Here is a 22020-nt window from a genome sequence, read left to right as displayed (position 1 = left end):
CTCTCAGACGGAGATATTCAATTAAATTTGTTATACCTAGACTGACTCGGACTCAAGCTCCTCGGACTCACTCAGACTCATAGCGCCAGTCTATGAGTGAGTCTGCGTGCGTCTACTTATGGGTAAGATTGCCCACTTACACATATAAGTGGAAGGCAAAGACGGGCCCCCGTGCGTAGTCAGCCGGAATTAAATCGCGAGGTGCGTAGTCCGTACGCCCGTTGGCGATGTTACATGGAACACACGCAGACTGACAGTCGTTATCGGTATTATGATACTTGCCACGCATACGCACAAAACACTATGCAGAAATAGCCTTCATGGACTACTACTTCAAAAATCCTTGTTTTAGCTCGCTAACGTGCACGCGCATTGGTCATTTCGCCTATACATTTAGCTCAAGTACCTTTAGTTTTTACGTAGCGCTCTCTATAGTCATGCCTCAAAGTATGTATTTATGTTTATAAGCATTGACAACTGGATAAGTTTGTATGAATTCATACCCCTGAAACAGCGCCTCATGGTAAGACGAATGCACACGAAGAATAGGAAATACACACTGACATTCGTTTTATCGGCTGTGTGGATGTACACCCCAGTTCTGTGAAACCAGCACGGTGTCGCAGCGTTATAATCAGACAACTCGAGGGACTATCGAGGCTTGGGATACACAAAAAGAAACTCAATAATGCATCAGCTTCCCGTCTGTAGCCTTGCACAATAACGAAATCCTATACTTGAATAGGCAGATATATTGTTGTTCTTTTTTGGGTATTTTCATTGCATGTTTACACCAGTTGTCAAACGTTTATGTATGGTTTTTGTTATATGTGTCAAACCACGCAAAAGTACATATATGATGTTCTGCACATGTCAATAAATGTTCACTTGAGACTTGGCACTTGTGTTTTGTGTTTCCTTTGCTTCGTGCTCATTCGTTTCACCTTGAGGTCCTGTTTCCGTAGTAAGAATCTATTTATGTGTAATGTTGAAAATCACTATAGAGATTCACTTCAATCCCCCACATTGACGCCGGCGTGCTTGTGGGATGCTCCACCACGGTGGTTCAGTAGTTATGGGGCTCACCTGAAAATCGATGGTTCGATCCCAATCCCTGTAGTTGTCAAATTGATGGAAATCCTTGTAACACGCTACGTTAATGCACGCAAAAGAACACCACATGGTCAAAACTTCCGGATCCCTCCACAACAACGTACTTTATAATCATATCGCGGTTTTTGAATATAAAACACCAGATTATATTATTATGCTTGTGTACATAGTGCAGAATTATTCCCCTTGGGCATCTTGTTTACAAGTTACGGATGTTATCAGGGTTATGGAGACTTGTGGTTACCGAAAATGACACCAAAGTAGCCTCATCTTGGTAATCGTTATCTGTTTGTTACTACGGGGGCACATTGTTACGTTACACGTACGGACAGTAGCGTGTCAGCTTCGAAAGGCAAAAATAAGTAGCTCCAGAACGCTGTCGAGAATACACACATTATGCACTTGCTGAGCGTCGTTTGTTGAGAACACCCCGCTAATTGTGGTCAAGCACGTGGCATCGTAAATCGAACGAATGGTCAGTATGCATTGTTAGTTGAGGTTGATTTGTACTGAGATACTTACGAATGGTTTTGGGCCAAAGTCAATGAAATGTGCCACCTTGTATGCGCCAGTCATTTCGGATACGTGACATTACATTCTTATAGGTTACTGCTTCACCACTTTTAATAATCGTTGCTAGACGTGACCTATGGGTAGTAGCAAAACTGCATATTAATATGTAGTGATCCCATTCAATTTGGTGTCCTAGTTTGTTTTTCTTTTTCGTTGTCTTGTTACTTGCGTATGACTTGTTTTAGTGCTGTAATGTGGTGACACCAACCCAAAATATTTGTTAGCATTAAAATATATTTTTTTTCTTTCCAGCCTGCCCGGAAATGTTCACAGGTATCTTTATGTAAGATGTCAGGAAGGCCAAATACATCTTATTCTCATCAGTCTACGCATTTAAAAAAACGTTAGTGTAAAAAGTAGTGACACAGTCCTCCATTCTGGTGCTTTCCTTCTATATCCTCTCCCAAACGGCCACCGTGCGGGTGGGGGCCTATGCATTATCTGACACCCGCGAGCGTCTCTGCTAGATGATAGCGCTGGCGAAAAATTAAAACACAAGAAAAGATCCTCGCATGAGTGAGCGAAGCTCTAGGTATAGTATCGGTGAGAGGCTGCGAGTTACTCGGGCTTTCCCCATGTATATAATGTCAATTGACTGACATAAACTTTATATAGACATGCAAATCTACTTCGTCTTCTAGTAGACTTAGGAAATTCAGGGAGGATTTAGAAAATTGATGGAGTACATGATATGCCTCGAAAGTGAATCCAAGGACAGGATATTTTATGGTGGCATGATACCGTTTCAGTAAGAGTAATTTCTTGGGGCATTTAGTGATTGACATGTGCCTTTGTGTTGCTGGTTTCTTGAGAAGCCTCAACACCTGGGTGCATTTTAGTAAAATTCAACTCATCAATGCTCTTTTCCATAGGTTACGACCACCGGGAACAGCGATCTCTTACCTTATAATAAATACCCTATGTCTACGTTAGTCTATTGCAAAACCTTTTTTGTGGCTCACATATGTTTCGACTGTAGCGACTGTTCTATACCGTGACCACGATGGAAGACCAGGCTAGGTCCTAAGGGGCTTTGCCCCTGAAATCGCTCACGAGCGCTTCCAGAGGCGCCGGTTCAAGAGGAGGGAGAGGAGGCCGCGCGGAGTTGCGGCTCGGTCAAAAAAATGACGGCACTTTCCAAAAAGTATTCAGGAACCTTGAATATGCAGACCCCGCTTTGCCACCCTACTAGAGCTTTTCTGAAATGACGTGGTTCTACGCTAAAGTCAAGCTTGACATATGGGCTGGTTGGTAGTGCATCTTCAACAATAGACGGTGAGGTACGAGAGATGGTACAGAGACAGCGCTTGTCTCTGTTCCCTTTAATAAACCTTTTCCGTTTCTGAGCCTATTAATGAAGGTGCCTGAAGCCTCCAAAATTGAAGGTACCCAAGCTGTTTTGCATTGCCTCTGTGATGGGTCCACCATTAACCAAATTACGGTGACACTTATGACTTCATCAGTGACGTGCGCTCGCGTGAGGTCCCAGGGACTTTACAAATTTTGGCGATCTGTGACGCCATGGTGATGTCATAAATGATGATTATCTTTAGCAGTTTAGCAAATTGTGAACTGTCGTTATAGCAAACTTGCCCCTCCGCGGTGGTCTAGTGGCTAAATTACTCGGCTGCTGGCCCGCCGGTCGCGGCATCGAATCTCGGCGGCGGCGGCTGCATTTCCTATGGAGGCGGAAATGGTGTAGGCCCGTGTGCTTAGATTTGGGCGCACGTTAAAGAACGCCAGGTGGTCGAAATTTCCGGAGCCCTCCACGACGGCGTCTCTCATAATCGTATGGTGGCTTCGGAACGTTAAACACCACACATCAATCAATGAATCAATCAGTCAATCAATCAATCACCTTTAGCTCTCCTGGCCGTTTCGATAATGGTTATCATGCAGATGACCAGGGACTCGAGGAAGGACGTATGATGTTGCGTCGTAGCATCCCTGAGAAGTTTTCCTCGATGATCTTCCGTTATGCCTGAGACACGCGATATGGACGCCTATATACAAAACGAGAGCCGTCAGTCTGAATGCTTTGCGTAGCGGTGGTAGTCATGCTGAGGACGGGCGAGCAAATATTCAGTTTGAGCAGGTGTTAAGTCAGTGCTTATGGTGGCCGACACAGGTGTGGAAGAGGCATTGAGAAGGGCAGTGATGGTGACTTTAACACATCGTCGTAGTTGTTGTTCGCAAGAGTAACATTCGCAACAGGCTCACTGTCGACCGCGCACGATAAACTGGCCAATTCCCGCCACGCATCTAATGCCTGCTCTATATGAGTAACTAACGCTGTATGGTTAGCCCAACAAATCACTCTTAAGTGACAGCGGTCCATCGAAGTCCCGAGCGCATAGGAAATAATACGAATGGGGATGCAATGGCGGCTGCGATAACACCACGCAGCGATCGGAGGCTTACGCCAGCAACAACGTGGTCGTAGATCTATGAGAGGTGCGAGTGCTTTGTTGCAGCGTGCGAGTCTGTCTTTGCCATTCGGACACCCGAGTCATGTCTGTAACTGTTTGCGGTTTAACTGTAACCGCTCTGCACTAGGAATCAATGTAGAAACAGCCTTGTGGCGTAGCTAAACCCTAGCAACGATCTACAATCAACCTAAAGAAACGTGCAACCCCAACCAGCTGCAAAAAAAAAACACAAGAAGCGATGAAAGGCCTGCTCCAACAACAACGTGCCCCTGGATCTGCCAGAGGTGCGAACCCTTGGTTTCAGCACGAGGTTCTGCCTACGCAGTTTAGACATCCGTGTGGTGTCCTTCACTGTGGTTTAACTCGAACCTCTCTGCGCTGAGAATCAACGTAGAAACAGCCTAGCATCATCTATAGGTAAGGCCAATAAACAAGGAACGATCAGCATAGTCTTCATAATCATCCACGTTCATTATTTCAAGCCTTGAATAGCTTTGTGCAAGCTTCATCGTTTTTGTTTGTTTTTTTTATCATTCGTGCCTGACGCCGCTGGACGCTGACGCCCGCACTGGTTATTCATATTTGATAATTCACTCGAGACGTTCGACTTACATAGAATTCACGCGGACACTTCAAATCATCATGTCATTTTTGAAGGGTATATCTTTAACTATATATCCCGGTTTTATTAGTGTCAAAGTTATTAGTTTACAATATGTTTGAGCAACCGCAGAATGAAATTACCTCTATAATTATAGGAGTCCATATGTGTGCGCTGTGCTGTGATGGTGAGAGTGTACGACGTATACTACTAATATAACAAGGTATTTCGAGCGTCTTCGTCATTGTGTCACGAAAAGGGCATTCTACTGTGGTGTCACTTCTCGCCGACCAGCAATGGGCCTTCCAGCAGGCCCACGAAGCGGCCACCAGGTACTCCCTGTCGGTCCCTACGTGGGAGACGCCCGCTAGCGCTAAGCGCGTCCTGCAGGATTGAAATAAATTTTTTTCATTTCATTCCATCGCGAGTTGCCGCCTTATTTAATTAGAGCAGGCATTTTGTAAACTAACTTAAGCACACACAGAGGGACTTCATAACATCTTTTGAGGATAAATTACCACAACTCTAGTCACTAATATTTCATAATATTTTATTCTTACAATCGCAGCGTAGATTCTTCTTTTTAGACGAGTAACAGGAGTTTCTTCAATGTGCCGGAAAGTCTCTAAACACCTGCGGGAGAAAACTACATTAATAAATTTGTTGGTGACGGTCCTTTTGATCAGCAAAATTACCGTGCAACGCATTGAAATAATAATAATGTCAATATATTATGAGGTAAGCTTCAATTGTGGTAAGATTAGCGGACTAATGCCAATGGCAGAAAAAAAAAAACTTGAGGCCTTGATGAGAAAACTGTACAAGGTTACACAGAATAGCTCTACAATTGCCACCTAGCGTCTGTCTGCATCCTGGGCGTGTTCAGTTGTACTATACTGCAGCAGTTTGTATTTCTTCATGCATGCGATCTGTCAACAGGCGCAGACTACAATATATTTCAAGAATAAGCGTACAGATAACGCATGACTGACAAAAACTAATTATATAGTGCAAGGACATGCATCACACAAGATACACAATATACGTTATTTCTTCGTGCTGCGCTTTTCTTGTGCGAAGTAATTTTTGTCAGTGTGCAACAGTTAGGCCTTTAAAAGCCCTATTAGGTTGTTCGGACGTGTGAATTTATATATTAACATGAATATTTCTCCGTGAATATGGGTTCTTCTTACACTTGCATATTTTATTAGTAATTCTCGACCTTCTAATCGTCACCAAACCTTGAAAAGTGGAACGAGCTGTAAGAGCTCGTGTGGCTCAAGATTAAATTTGCCGAGTTTCGTTCCTGCTGGGAGAATTCTCAAATAACGCCAGTCAAGCATTTTAGATAGTTTCTGTCGGCGCTTTGCGAGACGCATTTTTTAGTCACACCACTCACACGTTGGTGATGCAGACTTCGCGAACACATCCGATTTGAGGCTGAACGCACCGCCTGTTAACTGGGCAGACCATATTCTGCAAGAAAGAGACAAAGTATTTCAAGTGACACTTCCCCCCAAAGTTGTGATGTCCCTCAAGAGGCCACGTCCACTTACACTGCGCCGGAGGTAAAGTACTGTCACGTTTACGGATATGCGAAAAATTTGTGATCTGGTCTGAAAGCATATCATCGGACTAATTGATTGGCACATTGAACATAGGCGTTCTTAAAGGGACAATAAAAACAATGAGTTGTTTTAGATCAATAAATTGCACTCTGAGAACTCCAATGTCACAAGTTTTACCGTCATAAGTTCATCGTTTGCGGAGAAAATCAAGGTTTAAATTATAAATTTCGTGCCATAATCGCAACGAGTGACGTAATCATTTCAACAGTGTATTTTTGTTGTTTGCACGACATTCCCTCAATGAAATTTTCTGAGACTTTGTATGTGAAGTCTATGGCCTCCACAGATTGCAATATACTTAAATTTTGTCATTTTAGAAGCTGCGTTGGTCTAAGTAGAGGCTTTCGAAAATTGATGATGTCACAGAGCCTGGTCGGGGAAACTCAATCGCGGTCTCCAACCGCAGTTTCTTTTTGTGTGTTTTCTCGCTTACTGGGTGCCATGTCCCGGTAAAAGTAGTATTTTCAGAATTGTTAAATGGTACTTTGCTAATACGCGAAAATACGTTTTGCTCTTTAGCGTCCCCTAAGAAAGAGAGAGGGAAGTGTGTAGGAAGTGGTTATTCTCTCGATCGTCAGTGGGTGCGTCGAGTAAGTAAAAATGAGAACATGGCCAGGCAGGTTTTAAGTGTGGAGCCCACAGCAGGCCAGGCTGTCCTATGCTGCCGTACGCTGTGACTTATCGAACGCTCTCAATAAATACATCTCTCCGTAATTTACTCCGTTCATCTACGCGTCGTACAAAATGGTGATTCATGCGGTTTGGGTGATTTATACGAATTCACTTCGAAAATAAGTGACTGCTTACTTTCTCTCTTAGCTGCGTTTGCATTTCTAGTGGATATCGTAATGCTGCTGCATGAAGCAAAGAACACGAGACTGCTTACCCCACAGCGGGTTCCTCTCGCGGCTTCTAGTTCCACAAATGCCACGGGATTCTGTCTCGTTGGAGGGTAGGCGTTCAATGAACGAGCTGGCTCATATCGCCTTGCGGTAATCACCTGAGCGTCCGTCCGCACCACTGCAACCATTTTCACAGGTCATTGCGCTTAATAAAAACATCGATGTTGCGTTGCAATATGTGCCATATGACGGCATGGACCATTCGTCTGCAGGCGAGAACATGCGGAAGATCGAAAAATGTTATGAACTTGAGCTCACAAAACGCTAAGCTACGCAAGTTGCATTCAAATTTGTACTATTTAACTGATTCACAATGATGTGTCAGGTGCTTCAAGTGGCTGAAGCAAAATTTATCAAGTGAGAAACCCGAACAGCCTGCATAAATTTTATGGTGAGCAGAAATTTTAAAGCCCATAGTACCGTTGAACGGGTCTCTGGTGCTTTTCCTGGCTTAAGTTTTTTACGCATTTTAACCTCTTCCCAAATCTCCCCATGTGACTTTGATGTCAACTTGAATATTGCGCGGTGCTAAAGCAATAACATTGATAATTACCCATTCTTCTTTATTCCAGACCACGCAACCTGTCCTTCACCACTTCAAAATATTGAATATTATATCAAAAAATGTACACAAAAAATTATTTCGGTTTATTGTGCAAGCTACAGAGCAAGGCAGATTAGACTGATTACGTTTAATGTATCTGACGAAGGCAAAACAATGTTTAAATACCTGATTCTTATGTTCCCTCCGTTTTCATATAGAATAAAGTCAATTGTCGGCTTGATTTTGAAATTATATAACAATGAAGCCAAGTTCTTCATGACTCTTACATACGATTGCGCATTTTAATTTTATTATCGCATACTATTTCCTATATAGGTTGACATACGACACAGTCCTGATATATTTTGATAGTTCGAAGAATTGTCTCCAATTTCAACACAACAGCAAACACCGCGAACAAGCGACGACGCTCATACTTCCTGGCAGGAATACATTAAAAAAAATGCCGGCGACACCCATCTCAGAATTTAAACGAAAGATTTTGCCTGATGTGTCACCTGCACAAACGCCCTAATTACTGTACGAACCAGAAGGCGAGGTAGGTTTGCTCGGCTGGCTATAGGTTATCGCTTACTGAAGTTGCATAATATGGAAAAGGAACAGCTGCCAGAAACCCTCGTTGTCATAGCACGTTTCTTGAATATATGTCGTTATTTCGCAAAATAAAAATAGCAGCGCCTCTAAATGCCATACCTTACCTGCTGATGTCAGCATGAACAGCAAAGTCAGGGCGAGGAAGCACATGTCGATTTTTTTGACGTGACACCGAAGGGGACAGGCACTCGCGGAACCTGCTTACTGTGGATACGCAGCGCCACCGATCAATTTTAGCCTCGAGTCCTCGAACGCTTTTATTGAACCATTGCGTGACAGGATGTCGCGTGATGCTACCGCTTTCCTCGTGTTGAACCAAAGAATTTCTTTTAATATGCCTACGCAATACGAACGTTCCGAAGCGAAACGTTCGGTGTCCTTCGAATCCTCACGGAACTAGCGCTGTAGTAACTGTATGCTTTCTTGTAGACTGCAGGTTGCGTCCTTTGTGTATGACTCATTCAGCCGTTATGCCCGGTTTTTTCTCGCTATCCGTATGACACATTGGGCTCTAGTAGCACAATATTCGACGGGAAACTTCTTACAGAAGAAAAACGACAATTCTTCGTAAGCAAGCATTTTCTTTTTCGGTATGAGATGAAGTATGGGGTCATATCGGGGCTCGTTTTGGCACTGTTCTCGCTTCGTTACCAAGCTTATGCAGTAGTGAAATCAAAATCGAAGAAATATATGCAGCACTGCTACTGGAATATCAAAGTAATATAAATTTGGCTTGAAGATTGGAGCCAACAGACGGAAACTTCGTAGGCACCACGTTGTAAAAATGACTTATTCTCACACCGTAGTAGGCGCAACTTGTTCTTACACCATGGTGGGCATTAAGAGTTGCTTGAACAGAGCAAACATAGCCAGATATTGTGGCGCACTTTACCCGCGGTTTATCCAACCTTTATTGCACAGCATCAAAAATTTTTTTCACGTTTGTATGTTTTATCGAATCTTTTGGGCCATAATGAAGACATTATAAGCAAATTCATATCAATTTACTCTGAAACAGTTGCCTGTCACTGAAGTGGCACACGTTTGCATACGGACACAAGGTTCATAAAGTTCGGAAGGATTTTCCTTCGGTTGAATCCGTGTTTCCAAATTGCAGCGTGAATTATGTATTGTCGCAATATATTGGCAGCATTCAAATAGAACGCCCTTCACCGGGCCACGCAGTAACCGTGGTAGCAAGAGACCCTGGCCAGACGCAGCTGGAATGCGTCACGCGCTCGGGCTTCTGGTGAAGAAAAGGAAGAGGCGCTCTGGTATTTCTTTGGAGTTAGCTCTACAAGCAAGCAAGCAAGCAAGCAAGGCTGCGTCGGAAGAGGCTCGAGCCTACGATCGGGTGCCTGCGGCTGCGTTCCTTGTTCCATCCTCAGGGTTGCGGTCAAGTAGCCGGCGGTTACTTTTATTTTATTTTATTAGATCTACCTCTTGTTCCGCAACTGTTTTAGTGCATTGATAAGTGTAACTTCTTCTTATTTCATGTCTGTTTCTTCTCCGGGCCAGAGGCCTGCCCTCTGGTCAGCCTCTGTTCCCCCTCAAGATCTTCCTCTGGAGTTGTTTCTCCGCAATGGAACCCGTAGCGTTCCTGTCGCTTTGGTGCCGACCACCGGTGGGTTCATCCGCATGAAAAACCCCAAGACAATCCAAACGGAACTTCGTGCGATCACTCCCCACTCTCTACTGATAACAGAGGTTCGTCAGTTTGGACGCGGGGGTATACTTTGCTGCTCACCAGACAAGGCCTGCATCCAAGACCTTCTGAAGTGCACTACTTTTGCATCACATCCGGTGAGCTCTTTTATCCCACCTCATCTAGCTTGCTGCAAAGGATTGGTTCGGGGGGTAGACGCAAGTCTAAGCCCAGCAGAAGTCTTGGACATCTTTTCCCCAGCAGGTGTTATTTCTGTTTACCGCTGTACCAAACAGGAAAACCAACAGAAAGTTCCCACTGAAACTCTAATTGCCACATTCGCTGGTACAGATCGCCCTTCGGAGATCAAGGCATGGCCGCTTATCTATAAGGTCGAAGCTTTGGCTCCCCGTCCGCTGAAATGTGCTAAATGTTGGCGCTTTGGACACAGTACTAAAGGTTGTCGATCGGAGACTCGATGCCGCATATGCGGAGCCATATACGGGGCTGGTCATAGTACTGCTGAGTGTCAATCAGACAATAAGACATGCTGTTTGTGCAAGGCAAATCACGCTGCAGGCGATCCTAACTGCCCTGCAAGATCAAAAGAACTTCAGGTGATTGAAATCATTGAAAGGAGACGATGCTCTCGTAGAGAAGCAATTGCAGAAATTCAAAGCAGGAGTCAGGGTTATGCCGGTATAGCAGCTCGTCCACCTCTTTCTATGGATGCATCACTTTCTCAGTCCATTTCTGCTATGGTAGAAAAGGCCGTAGAAAAAGTATTAGAAAAATTTTTACTCAGTCTGTCCGACTCACTCAATAGTATTATGGATTCACAGATGTCGGGTGCATCTGATCGAATAACTAAGCGTATCCAACCTCCTAGTGCCTCAACTAGTAAACCTGCCGAACATCAGTCAGATGTCTCTATCGATAACGAGGCAATGCTTTCCAGTCCTAACACAACTGAGCAGGAAGGTATATCTCATTCAGAATCAATAATTAATCAAGATGTAGATATGGATGCTCGCCTTTTGAAACGCACCAGATCACCCACTAGCAAACTTAATAATTCTTCTCATCCGAAAACAAAAAAGAGTGTGAAGGAACCAATGACTAAAGCGGACTTCTTAAAAGATAGTATCTTAGATCAAGCAGTTGCTACTGCTTGCTTATCATCATAGGGTACCTTAGAGTACTTCAGTGGAACTGCCGTTCAATTCTCTCTGCAACTACAGACTTATTATACCTAATTTCTCAACAATCTCCAGACGCCATAATTTTACAAGAAACTTGGCTGTCTGCTGATCAAAACTTCTATCTAAAAGACTATCAGTGCTTTCGACTGGACCGAGACTCACGTGGTGGAGGATTAATGTTTTTCATTTCATCCAAAATTTGCCATAAAGCACACTTAGTTTACCAACAAATATCAGCCGATTACGAAGTAATGGTTCTGGAAATTCACTTTCCCGGATGCGCCACTATCTATAGTCAACAACTACTTTCCAGTTGGGATACAAGATGAAAGAGCCCTTGACGTGACTGCGAGTTTTTGCAGAAACAGTATGCTATTTGCGGGAGACTTCAATTCCCATCACGTTTCATGGGGATTCCGCACTGATTCATCAGGAAAACGGTTGTGGGACTGGACTAACCAGAATAACCTTATTTGTTGGAACTCCAGAGTTCCGACATTCGTTCGATGTAATTCGAGGTCCGTCTTAGACTTGACATTTGCTAGCTCAAGTGTGACAATATCGTCTTGGACTGTTCTTGATACTGCTACAAGTAGTGATCACTGCCCCCTGGTATTTGAAGTCAGCATTCCTTTAGTGACGGTAGATCGCCAGGTGCAAAGTTTTGTAAACTACTCTAAATTTAAAAAGAACTTACAGTCAACGCTGTCTTCCTTGCCCAATATGGAAACAAATATGAAAGCTATGAGCCTTTGTTCCACCCTAAAGTGTACAATTAAAAAATCACAGTTCACTATATCTTCAACAAAGGGAAAATTCATATCTGCCTGGTGGAATGCGGATTGCGCCAGAGATTATAGACGCCGCAACGCTGCATGGAAAAAACTCCTTACCAACCAATGTCCGACTAATTGGAGAAATTATTTATTTGCTAAAGCTACCTTTAGGAGAACAGTTTCATTAGCGAAAGACGATTATGATGAAAAACGGTGCACCTACTTATCCAAGAGTGGCAACAAGAAAGCTCTATTCAGATTTCTCCGTAATCGTAAAGCTATTACAGCACACGTAAATATTGACTCAGTTATTTTTTCTCCAACTGATTTGGAAAATACATTAACGGAAATTGCAATAGAATTGGAGAAGAGATTTACATCACAAATCAAAATAAAGTGTACGAAACCGTCATTCGGAAATGATTTTATTGAAGTAAGTAGGGATGAACTTGCGCACGTCGTTCGTATTCTGCCAAACACAGGTCCTGGACCAGATGGCGTCACTTCGGAAATGTTAAAAATATTATTCGACATCTCTCCTGAAGACCTCCTTAACGTTGTCAACTATTCACTTGAAAATAGTTGGATACCTCCTGACTGGAGACTTGCAAAAATAATACCGCTTCTTAAAAAACAGGGACTAGGAATGCAGATAGATAACATTAGGCCAATCGCTTTAACATCACACGTAGTTAAGTTAATAGAAAGAATACTTTACAGTAGAGTTAAGAAGTTCATAACAGATAATGCGATACTCAGTGCGTGCCAGATTGGATTTAGACCAGGTTACTCTATATGGTGGGCGCATGTTGATTTAGAGGCTCGTATAAAGCTTGCTCGGCACAGACGACAATATGCGGCCCTAGTAACCCTTGATTTAGCCAAGGCATATGACAGTGTTGAACATGCTATTCTTATCAATGACCTAAAAGAGCTTACGTTCCCGCAGTACATAACAAATTGGATATACGAATTTTTAAAAGACAGAAAATTTTATTGCTTCCAACGAGGTATTTCCACGCCGAAGTATAGCCAAACGAGAGGTGTTCCTCAAGGCTCTGTTCTATCGCCTGTGCTATTTAACATTTTGTTAAGTTCAATACCACAGAGTGATAAGGTACACGTATATGTATATGCAGATGATATCGCGTTCTTTGCATCTGACAAGGATATTTATTCACTACATTTGACTTTACAGTGTTATTTGGCAACATTGGAAACCTGGTTTCAGAAAATTCATATGAACCTGAACGTAACTAAAAGTGCTCTAATAGTTTTTCCGTTGGACGCACCAGTTACTATTTCTCTTCAGTACCATCAGGAAATAATACCCCAGGTTAATTGTATTAAATATCTGGGTGTACTGTACGATCAAAAACTGAGCTGGCGTGACCACATTGAATATATTAAAATTAAGGCTACACGCGCTGTTGGAATGATAAGTAGGCTTAGCCGCCTCCGTTCCGGTCTTCGCAGAGATACGATGATCATGATTTATCGCATGTACGTTCGTCCGATTCTTGAATTCGGATGTGTACTATTCTCTGGTGGACCAGCATACAAAATAAACCCCCTCATTCTTTTAGAGCGGGAAGCCCTACGTAGTTGTTTAGGTGTGCCAAAATTCACAGCTAACAATGTTTTGTATCAAGAAGCTCGGATACCCACCCTTGCTTGCAGATTTCGTATTTTAACAGTAAACACCTATTTAAAAATTTCTGAATCCACTTTAGGAAGGCGACAATTTGTATTCTTTGCCGAGCCTGGTGTCTTCTTCAATGAGCATTGGTCCCGTGTATATAAACCCCAAGTGCTATTTGTTCAAACACTTCTAGATGCTTTAAATGTTAATATATTCGAGATCACACCATCTGTCAAACCAATCGACCAAGTCCAAATAGAATTTGACGAAATCTTCCCCGTGAACGCTAAACACTTGCCCTCTAAATATTTGATTGGTTTATTAGAACAACACCTGTCTCAATTAGGTACTAATACAGTAATTGCAACGGATGCATCTATGAGTGGCGAGAAGGCAGGTGTGGGTATTTTTTCTCTCTCATTATTCTGGTCATTTTCATTACGCCTCCCAGATTATACACCAATATTTGAAGCGGAATTAACGGCCGTTATACTATAGCTATTCGTAAACTTCCTGCGACTCATTCGACAGCTGTGATAGTGACTGACTCGTATTCCGTGTGTTCATTCTTATCATCGTCGTCGACATCAGCAGTACTAAAGACTTTTAAATCATTAATCCCAGCAAACATTCGTCTAGTGCGAATGATATGGGTGCCAGGCCATCGTAGTATATTTATAAACGAGATGGCTGACAAACTTGCGCGAACATCTCTTGATCTTCCGATTGTGCGAATCATGCCTCCTACAGCTTATGTAACAGCAGCGAAGTTTAGAAAACTTTCCCTTCTTGAAGACTCATCAAAAACCATTATACCGAATCCAGATTTCTCGCACCTGCAATTCACATGGAATAATAAATGGTGTCCCACGCGTAAATTGGAAGTCTTGGTAACAAAATTACGTTGCCGTGTACCACCTCTTAATTTCTACTTAAACAGGTCTGGTCTGGTGCCATCCCCTTGTGCTCAAGCTGTAACGAACCTGAACATATCGACCATTTTCTTATCACATGTCACCGATTCAAAAATCAAAGAAATAACTGCTTCGAAATTTTATTCAGAAAATTAGGAATATCACTTAATACTCCCAATATTTTGTCTTTTGGGGCCATTTCATTGGGACATAGCGACAGGAACATCTGCAGGGCTCTCTGCGAATTCATATATAACACAAGAAGATTACCTTGCTGAGTCAGCCATCAGCTCTCGATTTTTACTAGTCACACTACCACTTATTATTTAGCTGATACACTGCAATGATTCAACTTTCAGGAGAATTCCATACAACGATTCCACCACAGATATTCAACAAATTCTATTATTTCTCCCCCCCCCCTTTTTTTTATTTTTTACATTGCGCCAAATTAATTTCACAGTCAAAACACAGTAATCATATTCCCCTAATCTAGAAAATCTATAGGTATTCACTTGCATTAACCACCGGCTTCTTGGCCAATCCCCCTTAGTGGGTGAGAGCCACAAAAGAAAGGAACAAGCAAGCAAGCAAGCTAGCTCTGCAAAAATTACCCAATTTAAATACAGTAGTAGCCGTCATCACTGACTCATTATCTGTGTGTTCTTCTCTCTCTGCATATGGTGAAACGCCTCTTCTAAAGCTTTTCAGAATACTAGTTCCTGCGTACCTAAAATATCTCCACTTAATTTGGGTACCAACACACTAGGAGGAGGAATAAATGAAGAAGGAAAGGGAGGTTAGCCAATGTTCAAATGCCTGATTCTCATGTTCTCTCCTTTTTTTATATATAGAATAAAGTCAATTGTCGGCTCTTTTTCGAAATTATATAACAATGAAGTCAGGTTGTTTATGACTCCTCCATACAATTGCACATTTTAATTTCAATTTTCATTATCGCATACTATTTCTTATATAGGTGGACATACTGCACAGTCTTGCTATTTTTTGACAGTTCGAAGAATCCACCCTGTTAACTACAGCCCTGTTAATTAGAATCAGCTGTATCAGATTCTGTATCAGCGCTTATACATTCATTTCATTTCTCACATAGTTGGTTTGCTTTTAAACAAAAGCGTTGATTCTTTAGCAAAGGAGGCACTTTTGATGCCAATCATCAGACCCACAGACAACAAAAAATACAATTGCACGATTCCGCACGTTAACTTTCAATAAATGCTAATCAGACCCCGTCTTGACAGTTTCTCCAGAATTTAAGCACCTATTACTTCTCTGGAAAAGTGAGTTATCGCGGTCGAGAATAATGGAAGTGGGCATAACCAAACTTTGCTGCCGGGTTACCTCCCTTATTTTTTACCTGCATAGAGCATGTCAAGCGTTGTCCCCTCTGTGTATCTTCTGTAAGGAGAAGGAAACAATCAGTCATTACTTTCTATCCTGTCGCAGCTACACGTCATAGAGAAGAAAATTCATAGCACCACCTCTTCAAAACTTGGGTCTGGAAATATCTGAATCATTCTCTACCGTTCGGCGTCTCTACTCTGGGCTACAGTCACAGGGATGTTTACTATTCAACAGAGGTATTTATCAGTCAGACTAAAAGAATATAGAGCGAAATTCTTGATTCCTTTAAACGTTTAAATATTATTATTCAGTATTTATTTGCTGCGAAACCTAGCACTGGCATATACGAGTAGTATTCCAAAGAAAAAAAAAACAAATTCACCTAACACTCGGCCGATCCCCAGAATTGCGTAAAAGTCATGAGATGGGGAGAAGAAGAAGAAGAAGAAGAGTTCGGCGGACTCGCAGTTTTCGCATAGTTACCTTAACTTGTGGGAACAAGTTCGCCTAATAAACAAGTTTGTTTTATAGCCCTGTGTGCTGCTTCAGTATTGCGACAGTATATACATATGTTTCTGCCTCTCTTCCCCCTTTCCCTTTTTCTCTGTTTATACGTACCTGAAGAAGTGGTGAAAGGAGGGCTGGTTGTTACACGTGTGTGTGTGTGTGTGTGTGTGTGTGTGTGTGTGTGTGTGTGTGTGTGTGTGTGTGTGTGTGTGTGTGTGCGCGTGTGCGTGTGCGTGTGTGTGTGTGCGTGTGTGTGTGTGTGTGTTTTGCAGATCCTTGATCAGAAGGCCATCATCTTATGAAAATATCGAGAAAGGGAACACAAATGTGTCACCAACGCGAGGACAGAATGATGTTATCGTAATGGTTGTTGCCTTGTGTTTGCCTAAGGCATATCTGTCAACAGGACGATTTTGACAAACGTCACTACAAAATACGGAACAGCACAAGCAAGGCACCACGCCAAATAAACGATTCTAATCGGGCACATATATCTTTATTTTTCTTGTTCCACTTGCCTGCTCCTGTTTTTTTTTTATAATACCACATTACCACCTGACTTATTGGGTATCTTGACATAGTACATGCATTATACTGTATTCTAATCAGTTGAAGTCAAGGGTCTCACAAAATGTTGCCTGGTAAGTATGAGTTAATCATTAGGAAATTTCGGAATTCCACGTACCTTCTTCCCCAAAATCCAAATCCGAATTTAATTTTCGCATTGCCCAAATACCAATACAAAGCAATGTTCATGCGAAAATAGGAGATCAGACAAAAAACTGCACATGTGCAGCTTGACCAGGCTCTGGTTTCCCGTACTTTTAGCATCTATATGCGAGAAAAGAACACGAAGCCAACTGAACAGCACATGCACTTGTTAAGGCATTATAAACAGCAGCTAGATTTTACAATATGTTTGTACTGCAGACGTGCACCAGCCAATCCAGCACAGTGGGATAAGCGTTCATTGGGAAAACAAAAAAAATATTTTCTGAATTCCACAAATAAGGCTACAAGATGCGTTAAAGGGAAACTTTAATGCACACTACTCTGTCTTAACCACCTTCTGCATGCTGCTCAAAACCTTATTATGCCTAAATACGCATCTAGATCTACACTTTAACGTATACTTACTGCATACGGCCCCACATCCTGAGTACCCGTGGTTGAATTCAGTTAAATTTGATGTGGTTTGCTACGCTCTGAACTAGCTTTTCATATAGTGTTAATCACTTTATTCCTTGCCTTCAGTATCGCATCACCTTTTCCACCATTACTGCTGATACCGACGACGTCAGGTTCTTCGACTCATAAGACGCATATGGTTTTGTCCTGAATAACACAAATCGAATAGAGAGATAACGCTGCTAAATAGGCGTACGCACGGTCCCGTTCCGGGGAGGGGGTGAAGATTCGTTGCAGTGCACCCCTTCCCTTAATAAGTCACTGCTAGAGGCAAACATTATTCCACGGATCCAGGGAGGGACTCCTCTCTCTTATGCGCACGCCCTTGGCTGTGCTGCATTTTTTTCCCCAATCTGAAGGAATTCACGTGGCGCCGAGAGGTTTTGTAGCTACGCCTTGTTGTTTCACTATCCAATCCAAGATGCTCAATAAACCATTTGTACGGGAAGCACATACGGCTGTATATATGCTGATTCATTATGCGTTTTCCGTGCTACATTTCTAGAAAACAGAAGCAGTCACGCTTAGCAAAGCCTTGGAGGCTTTCCAAACAAAGCTACGCTTCAATATAAGTCACATTCACCATTGACTGCGTGGCAGCGTTCCCGTGAATATGTTCTGCGCTGTTGCTTGCCGGCAAAATTTAGAAAACGGCCTCTGTTTGACCCTTTAGAAAACATGGCTTTCTTCCTCTCTTATGCATTTGCGATGACGTGGACAGCCGACACAACGTGAGGTGAACTTTGTTTGTTGCCTAATACGGAAACCTTACGTGCTGGAGTTACTCGACCGGTGAACATTGGGCGCACATAGCGGAAAGCAACAGTAGTGACGGCAGGGGCTCGCACTCTGTGATTACGCCGCGGCACGTGCGCAATCTATGGAAAACACGTTAGCGGAAAAGCGAGCCCACCGTGCTTTGCGGTTGCCTCGGTGGAACAGCGCGTGCGTGGTTTCCCGGAATGCCTCTCGCCGCTATCCGCCTCGAGGCTACCGGGCGTGGTGCGAAACAATTGCGAAGGTGTGGCCGACCGGAACGACAAACACGCCTCCTTTATCCACTAGGTGTTCGCCGCCCTCTCTGTCGCTTTGGTTGGAGCTTCACCTTCGCGGTAGTTGTAGATGAATTTTGTTTAGCCTGGCAATGAATGAACGCCACGTAAACACGTTTAGCAAGGACGTATTTTAGGGTCCTCGCGTCTCTTGCACACTTCCTGTAAGTTCGGCGCAAATGTGCCCTTCAGCCGAATTCAGATAGATAGATAGATAGATAGATAGATAGATAGATAGATAGATAGATAGATAGATAGATAGATAGATAGATAGATAGATAGATAGATAGATAGATAGATAGATAGATAGATAGACAGACAGATAGATAGATAGATAGATAGATAGATAGATAGATAGATAGATAGATAGATAGATAGATAGATAGATAGATAGATAGATAGATAGATAGATAGATAGATAGATAGATAGATAGATAGATAGGTAGACAGACAGATAGATAGATAGATAGATAGATAGATAGATAGATAGATAGATAGATAGATAGATAGATAGATAGATAGATAGATAGATAGATAGATAGATAGATAGATAGATAGATAGATAGATAGATAGATAGATAGATAGATAGATAGATAGATAGATAGATAGATAGATAGATAGATAGATAGATAGATAGATAGATAGATAGATAGATGCGCCCTAGCAAACCAACATCAGTAACATGGCATGGCTCATGTCTTGAATACTATCATACTTTCTAGAAACCGCATAGGGATTTGAGTAAATCTGCAAGGAATTGAGAAAAGACAAGGAGGTACTAGCGGGTACCTCATTATACTTTTGGACATTTAGTAGCAAACCCTGAACCGTACCTATACAATCATGAAAATATTGCGTTTATTTCCTATAGAAACAATGCAGCTGTGGTTGGTAATCAGTCATCACCTTGTGCACAAAATCAATTCTAATACGCAATGGCCAAGCTATCTGAAATGACGTAGATGATGTCAAAAAGTACAGAGGTCACCCTATTTTCGCAATAGCATTCATTTTATTATGCCGAAACGCTCAAGTTCGACTGCACTGTTTTCATTTCGTATACGTGAAAATCGGCGTATGTTGCGACCACTTGAGTCACTACGGTCCCTAAAGGGTACCCGTACACCTTCACAATCATCACGGCCATAATTTCACGGTATCTGTCACTACCGTGTATGGATTCTGACTCTGCACCAAGTCGTGTACCTCGCGCAGCAGTGGCCACGTAGACCCGTAGTAACCAGCGAAATCGTCCATGCTCAAGTCCCAGACGGCCATGCCTCGGGTTCTACGCAGTATGGGCCTCTTGGCGCGCAGACTAACCCTGTCTTCGAACCCGACCCATTGATCGTTTGTGTGGGCCACCACGCACCGTGAGTAGCCGTGAAGGAAGCGTGTCCAGCTACGGTTAAGCAGCAGGGTCTCCACGACGTCGTAATAGCTGGCCATGCCGGTCAGGTTGGTGTGACCAAAAGGCTTGCCAGGTCCGGCGGCCTTGATGCCGATGCGGCCGTTCTTCAGATGCGGGTGCTTCAGCGTGAACGACACTCCTGCCAAGGAGACGCTGAAGACTAGCTTGAAGAGGACGTCGTGCTCGGTGGTGGCCGAAGCTATCGCGTCCACCACGCTTGACAGCCCCACCTGACCATGGTACCTGGCCCTGAACACAGCTCTCACGGGAGTCTGGCAAGTCGTCACCGGGAAAGAACTAGAGTCCACGGTGCGGTGCGAGTCTACGATGACCACGTCTAACCGGTCGAACAGCGAGTGAACGAAGTAGCCATGCCGACGGATCACCACGTTCCAGGGCACCACGACGGTCATCCGGATCTTGTCCTTGTCGAAGTATATGCGCATCGTGTTCAGAAGCGTGCTAAAGTTGGTCCTCGACGTCTCGGTCGGGTATTTCCAGTAGAGAACGAGACCGCTCAACCCTCGCTGTTGGACCCAATGTACCGCTTTGCGGATGAAAGTCAAGCGCGACTTTTTAGTGCGTATTACGGCCTTGAAGTCGGCGCTGTCGCTTTCTTCGCCTCCGACGCACGCGTAAGTATCAAGCGTAGACGTCGGCTCCATTGCCTTCATCTTAGACATCTTCTGGATGACCTCTTCGTCCTCGGCTGGGTTCTTGAAGCGAATGGTATATTCTTCGGGGTCCAAGCCGACAGCGACGTAGACGAGCGCGTCGCAGAACGATACCGACACGTTGCCGACGTCAAACGCTCGCGGTGATCCGGACGGCATGCTGACGTTGACAAAGCAGAAGACTACCTTGCGAGGCATGCTGTCGGACAGCCGCTGGTAGGCGATGCTAGCTGACCTTTCGGGAATGGCCACAACTTCTTCCTCGCTGCCTTGGGCCGTGTCTGTGGATGACGACTGAAGGTATGCCGCCGCGGCCGCCACTGCGGCGGCGCAGGCGCACGCCGCGGTGATGATGGCGACCACAAAGAAAACCACCAGGCAAAAGCTGCGGGAACGGAAGGCGTCGCTCAGCGTATTGCGGGATGGTTCTTCTCTCGGCATGAAAAGTGGCATCAGTCCTTCGAAGCGGCCCTGGCGGTAGGTCACGGTGGTGTCCCCCATGAGTCCTACTTAATACTTAGCGCAGAACCGAGGCAAACCTTTAGGCAATTTGTTTGTTTGTTTGTATCCTTCAATCCATGGCTCGTACCCACTCTGGGGGATTGGCCAAGAGAACAAATAGTCTCATATGAACGATAACTGCATTATTGCTTACAACGAAAAAAAAAAGGGGGGGAGGGAGTTGTATAGTTAAGACAGTATGTTGGAAAAAAAGAAATAAACCAAAGATTTAGATAGTGAGAAAAAATCAATAACAAAGTAGATACTAATAGCTACAACTTGATTTTGGGAGCCGACCAGACAGCTGGTTTTGCCAAACCCGATTAATTTGGTATGTCACGGATTTATCCAGAATAGAAAATTACTTTCCGACCCGTTTTTTTTTTTTAGTATTTGTTAACGAGGGCTTTATGTTGAAAAACGTTTAGAGTCTTGAATAAAATTACACACCGCATCGAATGCATCTCTGTGGCAATTTCCCAAAACAGAGGCACCAAAACTTGGAACATTTTCTGTGGTTAAATTTAAACCTAGCTTCGCAAATGGAATATCTAAAAGTCGTTTCCTAATTAATGCATAGTTTTGGCAACTCAGCAAGGCTTCTTCTTCTTCTACACACGCGACACGAAAATGCTATGATGATGATGCTTCGACGCCGGATAACTTCTTTTTCTTTCTGTACTGTGTAATAAATTAATTGGTCTACGCATTTACTGTAGAAAATGGTGAAATTTCAT

At 43.3% G+C, this 22020-nt stretch overlaps 1 protein-coding gene across 1 annotated transcript; it reads right to left on the bottom strand.

Moving 5' to 3' along the window:
- Nucleotides 1-19731: 19731 nt before the first annotated feature.
- On the bottom strand, nucleotides 19732-21283 carry LOC142789996 (endochitinase-like). Its single transcript, XM_075885026.1, has one exon. It carries the CDS (start codon nucleotides 21281-21283, stop codon nucleotides 19835-19837), a length of 1449 nt encoding a protein of 482 aa, XP_075741141.1. The 3' UTR covers nucleotides 19732-19834.
- Between the last annotated feature and the right edge of the window lie 737 nt (nucleotides 21284-22020).

Source organism: Rhipicephalus microplus, unplaced genomic scaffold (genome assembly GCF_043290135.1).
Source record: "Rhipicephalus microplus isolate Deutch F79 unplaced genomic scaffold, USDA_Rmic scaffold_63, whole genome shotgun sequence".
Classification (NCBI taxonomy): domain Eukaryota; kingdom Metazoa; phylum Arthropoda; class Arachnida; order Ixodida; family Ixodidae; genus Rhipicephalus; species Rhipicephalus microplus.
Note: the sequence above shows the minus strand (reverse complement) of the source record. Positions and strands in the feature narration are given on the sequence as shown.